The following is a 20,699-nucleotide window of genomic DNA, read 5'->3' as shown; positions in this document are numbered from 1 at the left end:
GGGTGCCCTGCTTGTACTAAATGACCCCCTAGTACCTTGTACTTGATGGGAAATAAGCTGCCTAAATCCATCCTGTTAGGTGGACTTAAAAGGGTTTGATCACTTTTAAATTAACTTTTAGTATGATGTAGAGAGTGATAGTCTGAGACAAATTGCAATTGGTTTTCATTTTTTATTATTTGTGTTTTTGAGTTATTTAGCTTTTTATTCAGCAGCTCTCCAGTTTGCAGTTTCAGCTGGTTGCTGGGGCTCAAATTACCCTAGCAACCATGCATTGTTTTGAATGAGACTGGGATATGAATAGGAGAGGTCTGAACAGAAATATAAGTAATAAAAAGTAGCAATAACAATACATTTGTAGCCTTACAGAATATTTGTTTTTGGATGGGGTCAGTGATCCCCTCTTTAAAAGCTGGAAAGAGTCAGAAGAAAAAAGCAAACAATTAAAAAAAAAAACTACACAAAATAAATAAAGAAGACCAATTATAAAGTTTCTTAGAATTGATCATTCTATAACATACTCAAAGGTAACTCAAAGATGAACCGCCCCTTTAAGCATGGTGCTCCACGTTGCTTAAAGAACCCTTTATCTGGAAAACTCCAGGTGCAAAGCATTCCGGATAAGAGATTGGAAGAAATTGGGGAAAAAAAATTCTATTACCGAAATAAAAAAAAACATTTTCATAAATTATTTAGAATGTAAGTAGATAGACCCCTAATTATAACATGAATGTTGTGCCCTTTTTTGGGGGGTACCTTGGTCTTTGGAACAAAGACCCAGAAATGGAAATGCGGTCTCCCTAGGAAATAGTTTCAGTTATAGGCTAAAATAGTCATAGCTCCTATGCTGTCATGGAACTACAACTCCCAGCAGGTGAGCTAACAGACTAGGCTTTGCTGGAAGTTGTAGTTGCGCAGCAGCAGCAGCGGGTGGGCTGGTCCCTGTTCTACACAAACTTCCCGTCTGAAAAGAAGCAAAAGGATAAAAAAATCCATTAAACACACGCTCCTGTCATTGTTCCACCTACACAGAACCCAGCGGCGCTGATTATCTGGGCTCTCAGTCAATATCCCGGGTGGGAAGGAAAATAAAGGGGATGGGGGTTGTGCGTGAATCCGATTATAGTTCTGCCGTGTTTCTCACCTTATTACACACGTCCGTCCGGCTTTGGTTATACTACAACTCCCTGCATACGGCTGCCAGGGGATGCTGGGAGTTGTAGTTTAGCAAGATGCTGCCTTTTGGACCGTCCTTATATAAAGTGTGAGTGTTCACATCTTTCCTTTCCATATTCCCTTCCCACGGCTGCTGTATACTCACAAGATACAATCACTCTGCATTCCAAGGGGCCCCCCAGCACCAAGGGTCCCCCTTTGTTTACACTCCTCTGCCAGAATATCTTTATCTCTTTCCTGGCAGCTAACTAATTGCTTCATCACCTGTATCCCTATTTCTGACAGTGTACTGCATAGATTGTGAGCTCACTGGCCAACAGTTTATTTTACTTTTTCAATGGTGGCCTTCAGAAAGGGGGTCGGACTTTTAACTCACATTTCTTTACTCCCCCCACCATTTTTCTCTTTTATTGACTGCCCCCCACCCATTGGCACAGCTAGGGTTAATCTCCCCCCCCTGGTCGGGCAGTCGTGTGTAGCAATGCCGCTCATTACAGCAGTAAGAATTAAAAAAACAGGTCTTTTATCCCCAAAAGCACAGAGCAGTGACAATGGCAGGAACATTAAATATAAATAGGTGTCACTTGCATTGCCCAGTGTTCCAGCAGCGACCCCCATTCTCACCCGCCATTGGGTCGCCCCGTGGGTTCTTACCGTTCTGTGGATCTGGGGACTCTTGGATCTCTGGGGTCTCTCGTATCTCAGTGGTCTCTTGTATCTCTGGGGTCTCTCGTATCTCTGGGGTCTCTCGTATCTCTGTGGTCTCTTGTATGTCTGGGGTCGCTCGTATCTCAGTGGTCGCTCGTATCTCTGTGGTCTCTTGTATGTCTGGGGTCTCTCTTATCTCTGGGGTCTCTAGTATCTCTGTGGGTCTCTCGTATCTCTGGGCACAATCATAGACGGACAGACAGCAGGACTCCAGTGTGCAGTAGGCATGTATCCCCCCCTCCCCAAAAAATACCTTCACCCTGATGATGACGGGGGAACATGAAGTCCGATGCTGCTGCTAAATCTTCTCCCAAGGGACATGGGGTGGGTGTAAATGAGATAAAAGAAAGGGTGGGAGTCATGGAATAAAAGGGGGGTCTCACCATCAGCAAATGACAAGGGACAAAGAGGGAGACAAGGAGAGAGTGCGCCGGAGCCAAAGCCGTTCTGTAATGACTGACATTGTGAGCTCAGGGGGGGAACAGTCAGGCAGAAATTATCTTGCGCTCACACAGTCATACGCTACTCACAGTCTCATACACTACTCACAGTGTACAGTAAGCACAGGCAGCACAGCACACACACACGTACACACACATACAGACCCACGGGGAGGCACATTAGCTAACATACAGAATACTAACCAGCTCTGCTCTGTATACACATAGTTTGTCTGCGGGGATATGAGAATGAATGTTAAGGAAGCAAATATTTATCATTATTTGTCATCAAGAAAAAAAACAGGTGGCCTATTACAGTAAGGATGGATGAAACTTAAAGAGAAGTAATTAAATTTTAAGGTGCAGTACAATTATACCTCTTGTACCCTAAAGAGGGTTTTATCCCACTGTTACTATAGGCACCATCTCTCCCTACTATACCTGCTATCCCACAGTCACACTCCCTTCCCAGAGACTATTATCCCACTGTTACTATAAGCACCATCTCTCCCTACTATACCTGCTATCTCACAGTCACACTCCCTTCCCAGAGACTATTATCCACTGTTACTATAGGCACCATCTCTCCCTACTATACCTGCTATCTCACAGTCACACTCCCTTCCCAGAGACTATTATCCACTGTTACTATAGGCACCATCTCTCCCTACTATACCTGCTATCCCACAGTCACACTCCCTTCCCAGAGACTATTATCCCACTGTTACTATAGGCACCATCTCTCCCTACTATACCTGCTATCTCACAGTCACACTCCCTTCCCAGAGACTATTATTCACTGTTACTATAGGCACCATCTCTCCCTACTATACCTGCTATCCCACAGTCACACTCCCTTCCCAGAGACTATTATCCTCTGTTACTATAGACACCATCTCTCCCTACTATACCTGCTATCTCACAGTCACACTCCCTTCCCAGAGACTATTATCTACTGTTACTATAGGCACCATCTCTCCCTATTATACCTGTTATCCCACAGTCACACTCCCTTCCCAGAGACTATTATCCCACTGCTACTATAAACACCATCTCTCCCTACTATACCTGCTATCCCACAGTCACACTCCCTTCCCAGAGACTATTATCCACTGTTACTATAGGCACCATCTCTCCCTACTATACCTGCTATCCCACAGTCACACTCCCTTCCCAGAGACTATTATCCCACTGCTACTATAAACACCATCTCTCCCTACTATACCTGCTATCCCACAGTCACACTCCCTTCCCAGAGACTATTATCCACTGTTACTATAGGCACCATCTCTCCCTACTATACCTGCTATCCCACAGTCACACTCCCTTCCCAGAGACTATTATCCACTGTTACTATAGGCACCATCTCTCCCTACTATACCTGCTATCCCACAGTCACACTCCCTTCCCAGAGACTATTTTCCCACTGTTACTATAGGCACCATCTCTCCCTACTATACCTGCTATCCCACAGTCACACTCCCTTCCCAAAGACTATTATCCACTGTTACTATAGGCACCATCTCTCCCTACTATACCTGCTATCCCACAGTCACACTCCCTTCCCAGAGACTATTATCACACTGCTACTATAAACACCATCTCTCCCTACTATACCTGCTATCCCACAGTCACACTCCCTTCCCAGAGACTATTATCCACTGTTACTATAGACACCATATCTCCCTACTATACCTGCTATCCCACAGTCACACTCCCTTCCCAGAGACTATTATCCACTGTTACTATAGGCACCATCTCTCCCTACTATACCTGCTATCCCACAGTCACACTCCCTTCCCAGAGACTATTATCCACTGTTACTATAGGCACCATCTCTCCCTACTATACCTGCTATCCCACAGTCACACTTCCTTCCCAGAGACTATTAGCCCACTGTTACTATAGGCACCATCTCTCCCTACTATACCTGCTATCCCACAGTCACACTCCCTTCCCAGAGACTATTATCCACTGTTACTATAGGCACCATCTCTCCCTACTAGACCTGTTGTCCCACAGTCACAACCTTTTGATATCTTCTGCTTAGTGTGGCCCTACAGACTGCAGGGCCTATAGAAAGTGCCCTTGCTATGAGTAGACTAAAGCCAGCCCTACATGGGGTCTCAGAATGGAGGGGTTAGTAGTTTGAGCAAACACTGGGAGGTTTCAGCAGCAGAGGAGCCAGATGATATTAGGATGATCTGGCTCAGGATTAACATACAGTCGGTCCCCCTCTTATTTAGCATCTGTTAAATGGAGTAGGTTCAGCAGCCATCACCTCGGCACAAAAATCCCATCTGTGTAAGTAACAATCTCATATTAACAACTGGCACGGCTCACACAGAAGGAAGCAGTAATGAGTGTGAGGATGGATTGTGTATATTACACTAATGTACACACACGCTTACCCAGCTGCCTCCCAACTGCATCACACTCACATCTAATACAGCTTTAGAATCCTTAACTGCCTCAAACACCGCCATTTGGATATTTTAGGCTCATTCTGATATATATTGTGTGCTCAGCTGCCTCCAAAATACCATGTATCCTGTATAGAGAGAATCACATACAATGCAAGTGTTCCCCTTTGTTAGGCACAATTCACAAGGAACAGCCCCTAAGTTTGCTCATAGTCTGTACAGAGAGATCCCATAAAACTATGACAGCATAGGTTTTCCCCTGTACTAAGCACAATTCAGCAGGAACAGCCCCTAAGTTTGCTCATAGTCTGTACAGAGAGATCCCATAAAACTATGGCAGCATAGGTATTCCCCTGTACTAAGCACAATTCAGCAGGAACAGCCCCTAAGTTTGCTCATAGTCTGTACAGAGAGATCCCATAAAACTATGGCAGCATAGGTATTCCCCTGTACTAAGCACAATTCGGCAGGAACAGCCCCCCCAGTTAGCTCATAGTCTGTACAGAGATATCCCATAAAACTATGGCAGCATAGGTATTCCTCTGTACTAAGCACAATTCAGCAGGAACAGTCCCTAAGTTTGCTCATAGTCTATACAGAGAGATCCCATAAAACTATGGCAGCATAGGTATTCCCTGTACTAAGCACAATTCAGCAGGAACAGTCCCCTAAGTTTGCTCATAGTCTGTACAGAGAGATCCCATAAAACTATGGTAGCATAGGTATTCCTCTGTACTAAGCACAATTCAGCAGGAACAGTCCCCTAAGTTTGCTCATAGTCTGTACTAAGAGATCCCATAAAACTATGGTAGCATAGGTATTCCTCTGTACTAAGCACAATTCAGCAGGAACAGTCCCCTAAGTTTGCTCATAGTCTGTACAGAGAGATCCCATAAAACTATGACAGCATAGGTATTCCTCTGTACTAAGCACAATTCAGCAGGAACAGCCCCCTCAGTTAGCCTATAGCTTGTACACAGATATATTTATTATCGTCTCTATGTCTGTCTCTATGCTTGGCATATTCTTTTTGCCTTCTTCTCTTGTCCATTGCCACCTTTCCTCTCCCACCATCCTTAACTGAACCCCCAGTCTCACATTATCATCCTTCCTTCTATACGTGCCTTTTGTCAGCAATGTCTCTATTTCTGTCTCTAAGCGCTTGCCCTCATCTCCCTTTCTTTTGTTTTCTCCTGTTTGTAGGTTGTGTACATGGTAATATTGTTTAAGTGCTGTCTTGTCACTGTCAGCCCTCCTGTAATTACCCCGTGGCACTGCCAGCCCTGATTTCCCATCTGCAAGTACAATGGGATCTGCCTCCCCCCTCTCGCTACCCTTGTGCTGAGTAAGCAGCTGAACAACTTGGGAGACCTGGCACATAACGGGCACCCTGCAGAATAGGTATTCTCTCCTCATTTATTACCCTGATTGCTAAACTGGCAGTTGTGCCATAGAGCTGGAGAAAAGTGAAATCAGTAAAAAAGATGATGATACTCACTGGCACCTCTGGATGGCAGAGCACCCACCACTAGACCCTTACCCGTCATAGACCCTGGAGATTGGGGAGGGATCACTAGGGTAGAGAGCTCTATATATAGTATAGAAGACTAAAAAATAAATAGAACACAAATAATAACAGGAAGAAAATGCATTTGGACCAAGACAATTGAAAGCAAATGACCCATCCCACATGATGTTATAGATTAAGAAAAAGGGAGCCTGGGCAGCTTGTTAGATAGGCTTTGCACTGATATGGCTAATGATCAGGTTAAAGGGGTTGTTCACCTTTGCGTAAACGTTTAGTATGCTGTTGAGTGCAGTTTCAGCAATCTGGTTGCTAGGGTCCAAATTCCCCTAGCAACCATGCACAGGTTTGAATAATAAACTGGAATTTGAATAGGAGAGGCCTGAATAGAAAGCTGAGTAATAAAAAAAAGTAGCAATAATAATACATGTAAAGCCTTACAGGGATGGAGTCAGTGACCCCCATTTGAAGGCTGGAAAGAGTCCAAAGATTAGTCAAAACCTATAAAAAAATAAATAATAAAGACCAATTTAAATTTTACCTAGAATTGGCCATTCTATAACATACTAAGTTAAAGGAGCGGTGCACCTTCCAAACACTTTTTTCCAGTTCAGTTGTTTTCAGATTGTTCCCCAGAAATAAAGACTTTTTTCAGTTTGTTTCCATTATTTATTTTTTACAGTTTTTTTTTTTTTTTTGCTGTGAATATTCGTGTCTCTGGTGTTTGAGTCTGGCAGCTCAGTAATTCAGGTGCAGATTCGGAGCTGTTACAATTTTACAACATTTAGTTGATCCATTTCTCAGCAGCAACTCTGGAGTATTAGCAACTATTGTATCAATTCTAACAGCTGCCTGTAATGAAACCCAGGGATTCTGCTCAGCAGGGACAAACATAAGAAATGTATCAATTAAATGTATCAATTTAGAACAGTTTACAGGGTCAGCGACCCCCCCCCCAGAGCTGCTTTAGAAGGTGAAAAATTACACTTTACACTTCAATATTATAAAAATGGTGACACATAGAAAATAGAAAGTAATTGGAAAAAGTCGTTATTTCTGGTGATCTATCTGAAACCAACTAGTTATAGCAAGAGGAAAGTCAAATGATGGGACCACAGAGGAGCAAGAGAGACAAGAGACTGTGGTTAATAGTAGAGAAATCCCAGTTGTGTTTAACTATAAGGTTGATGTTGCTCCGTGCGTCGATAGAACATGCACTCTTACTGATATGGTTCCCTTCTAATATAATTATGTAAGTCTGGATCAACCCCACCTTTTTTGTAACCTTCTCTAGTAAGTAATTCCATAAGCTGATTGCCCTTATATCCCCTGGAGAGGGGCTCCTCCAATCTCTTGTGATGTTGGAGGTGCTCCCCCTGCTGGCACAACTCCACCTTTTAACTACCAGCACACTTCCTCCTGTTTGAGTTCTAGGAGCAACCCAACTACTTTGTAGGGGTTCTAGAGCCAATTCTCTACTTAGCCATCCCCTTAAGGGGGTCGTTCACCTTTAAGGTAACTTTTAGTATGTTACAGAATGGCTAATTCTAAGCAACTTTTCAATTGGCCTTCATTTTCCTTTTTAAATAATGAATTGTTTGCCTGTTTCTTCTGACGCTAACCAGCTTTCAAAAGGGGGTCACTGACCCCATCCAAAAAAACAAATGCTCTTTAAGGCTATAAATGTAACATAGTAAGGAAGGTTGAAAAAAGACACACTCCATCAAGTTCAACCTTTTAGTTTTTTTTTTAATCTGCTAGTTGATCCAGAGGAAGGCAAAAAACCCCATCTGAAGCCTCTCCAATTTGCAATTCCTTCCTGACTCCAAAATGACAATGGGACCAGTCCCTGGATCAACTTGTACTATGAGCTATCTCCCATATCCCTGTATTCCCTCACTTGCTAAACACCATCCAACCCCTTCTTATACCTATCTAATGTATCAGCCTGTACCACTGATTCAGGGAGACAATTCCACATCTTCACAGCTCTCACTGTAAAAAAAACCCTTCCGAATATTTAGGCGGAACCTCTTTTCTTCTAATCAGAATGGGTGACCTCGTAAGAACTACTGGTAAATAAAGCATTAGAGAGATTATTATATGATCCCCTTATACATTTATCAACATTGAATCTCATTGCCCACTTAGCTGCCCAGATTGCCAGTTTGTCAAGATCATGTTGCAAGTGCCACATCCTGGATGGAATTAATTGGGCTGGATAGTTTTGTGTCATCTGCAAACACTGATATATTACTTACAACACCCTCCCCTAAGTCATTAAGGAACAAGTTAAATAAAAGTGGACCCAATACTGAGCCCTGGGGGACCCCACTAAGAACCTTACTCCAAGTAGAGAACGTCCCATTAACAACCACCCTCTGTACCCGATCCTGTAGCCAGTTTCCTATCCATGTGCAAACGACTTCATTAAGCCCAACAGACCTTAGTTTAGAAAGAAGTCGTTTGTGGGGCACAGTATCAAATGCTTTGGCAAAATCCAAATAGATCACATCTACTGCCCCCCCACTATCCAGAATCTTACTTACCACATCATAAAAAGCAATCAAATTTGTCTGACATGACCTATCCTTCATAAAGCCATGCTGGTTGCTGCTCATAATGCCATTCACTAAGACAACATTTGGAATGTGATCCCTTAACAAGCCTTCAAATAATTTGCCCACCACAGATGTCAGACTTACTGGCCTATAATTGCTAGGCTGAGATAGTAATCCCTTTTTAAATATTGGAATAACATCAGCTTTTCTCCAATCCATAGGCACCATACCAGATGAAAGGGAATCTGAGAAAATCAGAAATAGGAGCTGGTCTGAAACTGAACTAAACTCTCTTAGAACCCAGGGGTGTATGCCATCAGGCCCTGGAGCCTTGTTTACTTGTTAATATATTTAAAAAACTTTTTAGGGTTAGTTTTCACCTCCAGCGCAATTAACTCTTCATTTCCTTTCTTTGCTTCCGGATTGCGTATTTACAACATTTATTACAGTGTTTATATTCATTAAATGCAGCTTCTGTCCCAACAGATTTGTAGTTTTTAAATGCCTTTCTCTTCTTTCCTATTAACTTCTTTACTGCAGTATTAAGCCACATAGGATGTTTCTTAGAGCTTCTACATTTACTCCTTAAGGGAATAAATTGAGAACAGTAATGATTTAATATCATTTAATATCATATATTTTTATTGCTACTTTTTATTACTCGTCTTTCTATGCAGGCCCCTCCTAATCATGTTCCAGTCTCTTATTCAAATCAGTGTGTGGTTGCTAGGGTCAGTTAGACCCTAGCAACTATATTGCTGAAAATACAAACTGGAGAGCCGCTGAATAAAAAGCTAAATAACTCAAAAACCACAAATAATAAAAAATTAAAACCAATTGCAAATTCTCTCTGAATATCACTCTGTACATCATACTATAAGTTAATTTAAAGGTGAACAACCCCTTTAAATGAACTTGGGTATCACTAATCTATATCTACACAGAGCTATCATGAAACACATTGCTGAATGCCAGATTCCCGACCCACAGAACTTGCACTTTATTTTTCTGCCGTAAACCAGAGCTTCCAGTCACTGGGAACTGATCCTGGGTCACACCATAACGACTGGACTGGTCCTCCAAGGATTAGTGTTTCTAAATGTATGTAAATATTGGTTTCCAGCATGCTGTTCTGCTGGAGCGCATCAGTGCCTCTTCATTAAAAACTAACAACTGCCGTTAATCAGATCCCTCCTGCTAACGAGACCCTGTGACTCTCTGAGGCCTGGGAGGTATTAGTCCACATTGTGCCTATATTTGGGGATGAGTGACGTGGGACAGTTTCACGTGTTTGCAGCTGTGAGGGAGTGAGAGGTGGGAGCGAAAGAAGGTGAGAGGAGAGTGGGGGTGGGAGCCTGGAAGTATAAAGAATATTCTTAGATCATAAATGTTCAATTCACTTCTTCCCTGTGTTGTGTCTGTGCAAGATCCACAGCAAGTGTCTTCTACAGGCCCTGCTAATGTTGAAGAACTAAAACTCCCAGTGCTATCCTATCTGAAACATAAGGTTAACAGCAGCCACATCTAGCTTTATGGCAGCTGAGATTCTAGCTATCTGTATAACAGAGCATTCTGTCCCAGTTGCTGCACAGATCCTATCTGATCCCCATTGGAAGCAGCAGTCCTTTCTTGCTTTATGGCAGCTGAGATTCTAGCTATCTTTATAACAGAGATTTCTGTCCCAGTGGCTGATCCCCATTGGAATCAGCAGTTCTGCCCTGCTTTATGGCTGAGATTCTAGCTGTATAACAGAGCATTCTGTTACAGTTACCATACTGGCCACCATAATGTTTAAGGATGTATAGTTATTTTATAAGGATAATTCAATGCTGGCAATTAAAATTACTTTTGATTTTTGTTGGCATTTAGCATTTTACTAAACCTCGCCTAAGTTGGTCATTGATAAATCTTTGGGCCCCATTTAATAAAGCAATGGAGAAGATTAAACTTGAGAAAGTGATTGGTATGTTCAAAATTCCTCCTTTTTCTTCCTCATGGAAACATTGCCATTTACTGTATCAGGAAAACTTCGCCCCACCCCAGTTAATTTAAATTCTAGGGCTTGCTCCCTCCAGCTGAGCAGAAAGTCGTATGAGCCACAAGTGACGCCACAATGCCTTTCATATAGGCAGGTGCGTTGCATTAGCACAATTTACATATTTATTACTAGTGCACAATTTTTACAGTTACTGAGCTGCGTTACGTGGTGCCGGAAGCTCATTTTTCAATTATGGGTGCTTTCGTGGAAATTAGGTAACAGATCTGTTTGTGATCACCGTGGCAAATAGCTGAATGAGCAGGGGTCATTTAATAACACTGGGCAACCAACCAGAAATTGCCTTTTATTTTCTTACGTGCAGCAAACATTTATTGCAGCTGGCCATATAGCAGGTATATATATATATATAATACACAAAAGCCATGAATATCTTGTAAATTATATCCTTATAAACGGTGACTAGTGATGTCATCAGTTATAAACGGTGAGTAGTGATGTAATTTCTGTCACATGACTCACTAAAATTTGTGTATTATAATAAATAAAGTACCCCCAGTTGTAAAATATGAGGATATTATAAGTTACCTCGGAGTTCCATGACCTGTATAAAAACACTCGGCCTTCGGCCTCGTGTTTTTATATGGTCATGAAACTCCTCTGTAACTTATAATATCCTTATATTTTACAAGAGGGGGTACTTTATTCACTATATATATATATATATATATATATATATATATATATATATAATATGCAAAATGGACAGCACTCACGAATTCTTTGCAAAAAGTTGTATTAAAGTGAAAAAAGCATATACATCACCATATGTGTACACATTTCGTAGCGACGTTTCGAGCCAATGTAGGCTCTTTCTCAAACCATTGTTCACATGGCTTGAGAAAGAGCCTACATTGGCTCGAAACATCGCTACGAAATGTGTACACATATGGTGATGTATATGCTTTTTTCACTTTAATACAACTTTTTGCATAGAATTCGTGAGTGCTGTCCATTTTTGCATATCACATAACGAGGGAAGACCGGAAAACCTCAATGGGACGTGCACCACATACAGTATACGAAGAGAACATAGCGTGAGTGCTGTTACTAACCAATACAAGCGAATATATATATATATAATAGATACAAAAAAACGCACTCCTAGGTCTTATTTAGTGAAAAAATAGAGTGCGTTTTTTTGTATCTATTATATGTGTTTTTTGACCTGCACCCAGGCTGTTGCCATTGGGTTGAGAGTGCACCGGATTGGGGATTCTTTTATTTATATATATATATATATATATATATATATATATATATATATATATATATATAATATATATATAATCAGTAGGGTGGCACACCGCTTTTTGGTTCTATACCTGGGTGCCCGGTAAAAAAATATGTAGTGCAGAAATGACCAGCAACACCAGGGTTTCAGTGTTCACATATGCACATGTGAATATATTGCTTTTTCACTGAAACCCTGGTGTTGCTGGTCATTTCTGCACTATATATATATATATATATATATATATATATATATATATATATAATACACAAAAGCCATGAATATCCTGTAAATTATATCCTTATAAACGGTGAGTAGTGATGTCATCAGTTATAAACGGTGAGTAGTGATGTAATTTCTGTCACATGACTCACTAAAATTTGTGTATTATAATTAATAAAGTACCCCCAGTTGTAAAATATGAGGATATTATAAGTTACCTCGGAGTTCCATGACCTGTATAAAAACACTCGGCCTTCGGCCTCGTGTTTTTATATGGTCATGAAACTCCTCGGTAACTTATAATATCCTTATATTTTACAAGAGGGGGTACTTTATTCACTATATATCCTTCAAAATGGACCAGCACACCAGATTTTCAATTGTTCAAATTTCTTTTATTTCCATAACACTCGTGTATACATATATCTGCTATGTGAAGCAGGTCAATAGGATCTAGGTGCAGAAAATCGATAAAATTAGGGAAATTATGTTGGCTTCTGATTTTTGGCTGTATAAACTGCTGTAAGTACAATGGTGATGGCTTCAAGACCTGGGAGCCTCTTTGTGGTGCCCTTATTAACCCAAACACAAGAGTCCTCTGCACTCAACCCATTATCAATATATTTAAGACAGAGACATTTTGTGCATACTGCTACTAAAAAATGCCTTACCCTTTAAACAAAACAGGGATTGTTTGTCCATATATTGCAATATATTTAAGCTGGCCAACTACGTCAAAGTCATCCCATATCATCCCATCCCTATAGTGCAGAGGACTCTTGTGTTTGACTATATGTATTTTGTGGTCACAGCCTCATTGCACCCCCGCCTAATGGTTTTAAAAAATAGTGGTGAGCACAACTTTCCCTTGCCCTTATTAACCCCCCATTAAGAGCTAAGGATATACCTGCACCTTACTGTCATGAATTTCTACAAGACATGTGCAGCAGAAGGAACAGTTTGCAATTGGTGTCAGTCCTTTTCTCTCCTTCTTCTTCCAGCTGTCGGGGTCCAGATGAAGCTGAGCTTACTCCAGAGCATCTTCTGGAAGACAACTCGTCAGGTAGGTGATCATCAGCCAAGCCCCGTCTTCCACTGTTCTTCCCAGGAAACCATATTAAAACGAATGGCTCTGATACCTAAAATTTCCTAGTGGTGAAATATTCACAGAAATATAGGTCCCTATCACAATGCAACAGGCTAAGGACAGTTTTATCAGAAGCCAATTAAAGTGCATGTTTTGGTATCAACCAATTAGAGCAGGGGAAATCTGTCTGGGACTAACATCATGAGTGCATTAGCTGTAGCTGGGGATACTCTTAGGTTGAAGGATTTAGAAATAAAGGGAAAGAAATAATAAAAACTATTTGTGAAACAGATCATTAAGTGCCTACTACTGTTTAATGGGTTTAATATAAAAGCAACTGTTAACCCTGTAATTGCTATGGTTTTCAGTGTCTACAAATGACCTCACTGTGTCGCAGTGACATCACAGATCTGTATGTACTAATGGCTTTGTCTTTCTCTTTTTCCTCCTACATCGTCTCTGCCTTCACAGCCTAACGACAGCGACGTAAGTTTACCCATGCTCCTCCGTTCTGAGTTAGGTGGGATTATGGGTGGACCGCATGTCACTTTCTGAGACCTTCGTATTTCTTTCTTCTCTGTTATCAAGTCGTATCCCAAATATAAGGAAGGGTTTCTACATAGGCATGTTGGGAGAAGATGTATTTATACATTATGGGGTTAAATCTTTAATAAATGAGCCCCAAGTAGGGTTTCCACCTTTTTTTGAAAAAAATACTGGCCTTCCTATATTTTAAGGCATTTTGACTATTAATGACATTGGGATAAATACAGGTCAGGTGGCAACCCTAGCCCCAAGGCTTCTGGGAATAAACCTTAATGAGAAATATATTTGATGGGGGGAATGGACCGGTACAACAGGTGAATGATGGGAGATTATTTTAAGCACATGCCAGGAATCAGATTCCTGTAGAGGTCAATAGACGAGACAAATGAAATCACATATAAATTATGAGAAAGGCTTCTTGTACAGATGTATGATGGGATATTGTTTTACCCCCATATGTATTATTTGTAAGGTTCCCTGTACAGGTGCATTATGGGAGATGATTTTCATAGGTATTATGGGAAGACTTCCTCTACGGTTGCAGAATGGGAGATTATATTATTGAAATATGTATTTTAGGAGATTCTTTTATTGACATATGTCGCATGAGGAAGACTTCCTGTACAGGTGCATTATGGGAGAGTCTTCTGTTCTCAGATACAGGGAAGCCTTTTGGCACAGGTGCACTATGGGAGATTTGTCTAGTCACTTATGTGTTATGGGTTAGGCTTCCTGCAGAAGTGCATTATGGGAGATTCTTCTGTTTCCAGATACAGGGAAGCTTTGGTACAGGTGCACTATATGGGAGATTTATCTAGTCACTTATGTATTATGGGGAAGCTTCCTGTAGAGGTGCATTATGGGATCCTGTAGTCAGTGAAACATTCCTGTACAAGTCTCTCACTTCTGTCCCAGATCCTGAAAAAATAAATCTGTTATATTTTCCCTTCTGTGGGCACGCACAGCTCAGATAATATAATACCGTGACTTCACGGTGCATTTATTTCTCTTGGCAAACGCGTGTGTGCCCCATGTTTTATATTTCCAGATACAGGGAAGCCTTTTGGTACAGGTGCACTATGGGAGATTTCTCTAGTCACTTATGTGTTCTGGGGAAGCTTCCTGTAGAAGTGCATTATGGGAGAGTCTTCCATTCCCACATACATGGAAGCCTTTTGGTGCAGGTGCACTATGGGAGATTTCTCTAGTCACTTATGTGTTCTGGGGAAGCTTCCTGCAGAGGAGCATTATGGGAGATTCTTCTAGTCAGTGAAACATTCCTGTACAAGTCCCTCACTTCTGTCCCAGATCCTGACCAATAAATCTGTTATATTTGCCCTTCTGTGGGCACGCACAGCTCAGATAATATAATACCGTGACTTCACTGTGCATTTATATCTCTGGGCATTGCAAGCGTGTGTGCGCCCCATGTTTTTATATTATCAGTGTTACTGTATTAAACTGGGCACCCACAGCCTGAACTGGCCAATCTTGCCTCACTGTGTGATCTGTGCTTGTGGCTGACCAGCCTGTGTATACGTCAATGGGCATCATTTGTCAGCGCATTGTTCATATAATTATCTGTGCCCTAGGCTGCTGCATTGTGTTCCATACAATATAGAATTCTATTGGAAATCAGTGAGGTTCCAGCAGAATGAATGCGGGAGGGAGGGAAGAGCCTTATAGTATAAACACTGGAACCTTCCTACCTTCCCTAAAGCCCTGACGTTTCTCCCCACTAAACGTCTCCACTTGACAGAACAGCCGCATTGCCTTTCTGCAACAACAAGAAACATTACTAATTAGTTCCCAGAAGCCCGCCAGGCAATCTCATCCAATGCCTCGTTCATCTTCATATTCTGGCGACGTCCGCAAGCTCACAGCCCAGATAATCCTCTCAGATTGGGCCCTGCTTCCAACGCAGATGTCTGTAGCTCAGAAAGCCCTAAGTAGCTGTTATCTACTTTATTTTTTCCATCAAACAGTCAGTGTGAATAAACATAAGCACAGATCACGCACACAAATGTATGACCAGTAGAAGTGGTTCTGCTTTGGTCTCGGTGAAGAATGCATCGGCCTGGACAAACAGTGGCAGCTTCCACTCCTGCCATTACAAGAATTCAGTTTTATACTCACCAAGCCAGTCATTCAAGGAGAGTAGCAAAGCTTGTGTGTTGTAAATATTCCACTCCATAGTTTTAGGTAATAAACTGGCAGTTATGCAGGTTAAGAAAAAGTTAAAAGGTTGAACTTGATGGACGTGTGTCCTTTTTCAACCTAACACTATGTATGTTACTACTAAGTTGACGTCGCATTATGCATCAGGGTGATATAAAATTGTAAAAAATATAATACATACAGTCATATGAAAAAGTTTGGGAACCCCTCTTAATTCCTTGGAGTCTTGTTTATCATTGGCTGAACTTTCAAAGTAGCAACTTTCTTTTAATATATAACATGCCTTATGGAAAGAGTAGTATTTCAGCAGTGACATAAAGTTTATTGGATTAACAGAAAATATGTATTATGCATCATAACAAAATTAGGCAGGTGCATAGATTTGGGCACCCCAACAGAGATATTACATCAATACTTAGTTACAAATGTAACAGCCTCTAGACGCCTCCTATAGCCTTTGATGAGTGTCTGGATTCTGGATGTGGGGTTTTTTTCACCATTTGTCCATACAAAATCTCTCCAGTTCAGTTAAATTTGATGGCTGCCGAGCATGGACAGTCTGTTTCAAATCATCCCATAGATTTTCCATGATATTCAAGTTGGGGGACTGTGACGGCCATTCCAGAATATTGTACTTCTCTCTCTGCATAAATGCCTTTATGATTTCCAACCCCGGCATAACTTCAACTTTGTGACTTATGCTTGAACATTATCCTGAAGAATTTGTTAATATTGGGTTGAATTCATCCGACCCCAGTTCCTGAACTAGTCACACAGCCCCACAGCATGATGGAACCTCCACCAAATTTGACAGTAGGTAGCAGGTGTTTGTCTTGGAATGCTCTTCTTCAGCCATGCAAAGTGCTTTTTTCTTATGACCAAATAACTCAATTTTTGTCTCATCAGTCCAAAGCACTTTGTTCCAAAATATTTGTGGCTTGTCTAAATGAGGTTTTGCATACAACAAGCGACTCTGTTTGTGGCGTGAGTGCAGTAAGGACTTCTTTCTCATCAACCAGCCATACTTTGTGCAAATTGCTGCGAATTGTAGAACGATGTACAGATATACCATCTGCAGCAATATGTTCTTTCAGGTCTTTGGAGGTGATCTTTGGGTTGTCTGTAACCATTCTCACAATCCTCCGCATATGCCGCTCCTGTATTTTTCTTGGCCGGCCAGACCTGGGTTTTACAGCAAGTCAGCCTGTGGCCTTCCATTTCCTGATTACATTCCTGACAGTTAAATTGACAGTTTAAACCTCTGAGATAGCTTTTTCTAGCCTTCCCCTAAACCATGATACTGAACAATCTTTGTTTTCAGATCTTTTGAGAGTTGCTTTGAGGATCCCATTCTGTCACTCTTCAGAGGAGAGTCAAACAGAAGCACAACTTGCAATTGGTCACCTTTAATACCTTTTCTCATGATTGGACACACCTTCCTATGAAGTTCAAGGCTTAACGAGCTAATCCAACCAATTTGGTGTAGCCAGTAATCAGTATTGAACAGTTACACTCAAATTAGCAAATTTTTTTGCAAATTTTTGCACAGCCAGTTTTTCACATTTGATTTAATTTCATACAACTGAATATTGCTTCACTAAAAAATCTTTGTTCAGAAAACACCCCAGTACTCAGATGTTCCTGGGAAATGAAAGACATACCACTGTTCATTTTTTTTGTTCAAAGTTAAGTAAATTATTATGCAGGCTGAGAGGGGTTCCCAAATTTTTTCATATGACTGTATAATATATGCTGCTGTGGCTATAAAAAGATTATGATGCAAGAGGGTATTATTGGGGTAAGTGTAGCAGTAGATACATTAAGGAGACCCCCCCCAACTTGCTGGTATTCCACAGGGGCTATGGGGATGTTGGCAATACCAGTCTAAGGTGCAAGCAGGCACAAGGCTCAGCTCCCCTCCCAACATTAGGTGGCCCCTGTGAAATATTCATGGCTGCTAGAAATAACAGAGAGAATATATATATATTTTATATGCGCAATGGAAGCTTGCACTCACAGGTCTTAAAAAAGTCTTTATTCAAAAACACGAACTTTCGTGTTTTTGAATAAATACTTTTTTTCTACCTTAAGACCTGTGAGCGAGAGCTTCCATTGTGCTTGTATACCAGTTTACAGCTTCGCACCTAGGCACCTTATACTTGTATACGTGCTGTGCTGGCAACCCACACTCTATATATATATATATATATATATATATATATATATATATATATATATATATATATATATATATAGATATATATATAGATATATATATATATATAGATATATATATATATATAGATATATATATATATCCTCATAGGAAAGTGAATTGCAGGGTGTCACTCCCTGTTTAGCAGCCTCGGGGCTTCAGTGTCATGTTGGTGTGTTGATTTGACAGCACAAACTGCCAGCTCTGCACATTTGAGGCCCCTGTGCTTCCAGCACTGCCTGTCCATTTCATGTCATGTCTCTTTTCTCCGCAGTGCCAGAATGTGGAGGGTCTCTGCCCACTGAGCTGCGAAGATGAGGTAACAATGAATTCATTTAAAGGGGAAATGAAGTGTGTCCTATAATATGTTGGCAAATTCACATAGACCGGTGTGGTCCAAATGTTTCCTTACAGAAGGCCAATTAATTACTACATGTTCAACAGCCTAAATACTGATGTTATCTAAATAGGTCACTGGAGCTTTGAAGCAGTCTGGGTACATTATAAATCTCTTGGAGGACCATATTTGACTTGTGGGCCTCCAGTTGGATAGCATTGACATAAATCATATATCCAGTGGCGTAACGACAGTGCGCCGGGCCCACCTTCAAAAAAATCTACGTACTCCGATCCCCATCCTCCCACCCACTTCCCATCCTGCCCCGCCAAATCCCACTCCCGCCAGTCAAAATTTAAACCAAGAGGCTGTCTTGTCCCCAAGTAATGTATCCAAATGGATATTTTACTTAGATACAAAACATCCTCTTGGTTTAAATTTTGATTTTGACGTTTCCTGTTAGGTAGAATCATCATTCTTTTTCTCTTTTTTGATATATTCATTTAGTATTCTTTAATTAAGTCAATCAATCTATTCTGCAGCCTAGGGGGTGTGTTTAATGTGTTCCATTGGATTCTAATGTGTTTCATTGGATTGGCTCTTCTCTGATTGGCACACTCATCCCTATACTCATCTCCTATTGGCTTCTTCTCTTTTAAATACCTGTATTCATATTCAATGTTCAGCCTATGTCGCTGGTAGACACGAAACGCGTCAGGTCTTGGTTCTTAATTATGGAAAATAAAATGTAAGTTTTTAACCTTTTACAATCTGACTCCGGCTCTACTACTTTGTGGGTCCAGGCCTGTGCCGGCCTTTTCTGATGTTTCCTCTATAGTTACACCACTGCATATACCGCTGAGTTAGAGGGACCATGGGACAATACAATGCTGCCTCTAACCAGTGTCAAGTCCAACCCAATGACACACGATTGCACTGAGCAAAAAGAAAGTGTACTTACCTGTATTGCTGTGGGGATCTACAAACACTGAAACCATAAGTACTGAGGTTTCCTGTGTCTTTAGGGGTTCCCAAAGCAGCAGGTGCCGTACTGACCATGTCATTTAAGAAGAAAGCTAATTTGCTCTTTGGAAAAGTGAGAGTTTCATGATTGTATTGTATGATTCTATTGCCTTGTTATGGGCTACTGTAGGCCTGAGACAATGTCGAAAAGCATTAGCACATGGTGTTGGCCTGTTATACCCCCCTCCAGTGGTACTGATGTTACTCTTGTCTTCCCTCTCTCTCCCCCAATCACAGACCTTGCAGTGCTACTTGATAGACAACAACGGGTTCATTGCGATAGCCAAGGACCAAGACAAGGTGAGTTCGGGAGGCTTTGGATCAGAGGGCAGGTAGATAATAAAGTGAGAAAATCCCCATTTCCAATTAAAAATATTCACTATTTTCCAACCCCCTCCATTATTCTCTTTTTTTATTCCCTTACCTCCTCCCTGTACTGATGCCTTTCCTGCACTTACATTTCGGCATTTACAGTGTGGATTCCACTAGCTGTCACTCATCTCTCATTTCATTCCATCCTACGTGTCTAATCACCATCCGCTCTCTCCTGTTTCAGATTGGACTCTTCCTCGGGGAGGTTGAAGGCTCACTGATATCCCAACTCCTGAACATGGGCATTTTCCGACAGTAAGTGTTTTGTTCACAGATGGGGCTCAGGGAATAGACGAGTCCCAGGGGGAGCACAGATATGAGCCTGACAGGCTTTCTTATATACAGGATAATGAAATGGGTTTAGAAAAACACCATTGTTTCTGTGAGATGTGTTACTCTTATACTGCATCAGAAAATTGGTTCAGATGAATAGGGGCTCAGCACCAATGTTGCTTTTTGGCCTGTCTCCCTCAGGGTGAAGCTGTATGACTACCAAGCAATGTGTAAACATCCATATAACTATCACAGCGGAGCACGGAACCTGCTCAATGTAAGCAAATGGCTCTATCCTTAAAGGGGAAGTAAAGCTTAAAATA

General features: G+C 41.2%; 2 protein-coding genes across 6 annotated transcripts in view; one reads left to right on the top strand and one right to left on the bottom strand.

The window, feature by feature from the left end:
- lrtm2.L (leucine-rich repeats and transmembrane domains 2 L homeolog) overlaps positions 1-2,716 on the bottom strand; it is a 29,839-nt gene extending 27,123 nt beyond the window's left edge. The window contains exon 1 of the mRNA XM_018241176.2: positions 1,831-2,716. The gene's annotated coding sequence lies outside the window, so the exon portion shown is untranslated. The remainder of the gene's footprint in view (positions 1-1,830) is intronic.
- Positions 1-20,699, top strand: part of LOC108704584 (voltage-dependent calcium channel subunit alpha-2/delta-4) — a 106,135-nt gene that overhangs the window by 77,504 nt on the left and 7,932 nt on the right. For all 5 annotated transcript variants that reach the window (XM_041585924.1, XM_018241177.2, XM_041585923.1 and 2 more), the window contains 6 exons: positions 13,347-13,408; positions 13,904-13,918; positions 18,646-18,690; positions 19,969-20,031; positions 20,288-20,358; positions 20,578-20,653. In XM_041585924.1, coding sequence (XP_041441858.1) covers positions 13,347-13,408; positions 13,904-13,918; positions 18,646-18,690; positions 19,969-20,031; positions 20,288-20,358; positions 20,578-20,653 — 332 coding nt within the window. The remainder of the gene's footprint in view (positions 1-13,346; positions 13,409-13,903; positions 13,919-18,645; positions 18,691-19,968; positions 20,032-20,287; positions 20,359-20,577; positions 20,654-20,699) is intronic.

Source organism: Xenopus laevis, chromosome 3L (genome assembly GCF_017654675.1).
Source record: "Xenopus laevis strain J_2021 chromosome 3L, Xenopus_laevis_v10.1, whole genome shotgun sequence".
NCBI classification, from domain to species: domain Eukaryota; kingdom Metazoa; phylum Chordata; class Amphibia; order Anura; family Pipidae; genus Xenopus; species Xenopus laevis.
Note: the sequence above shows the minus strand (reverse complement) of the source record. Positions and strands in the feature narration are given on the sequence as shown.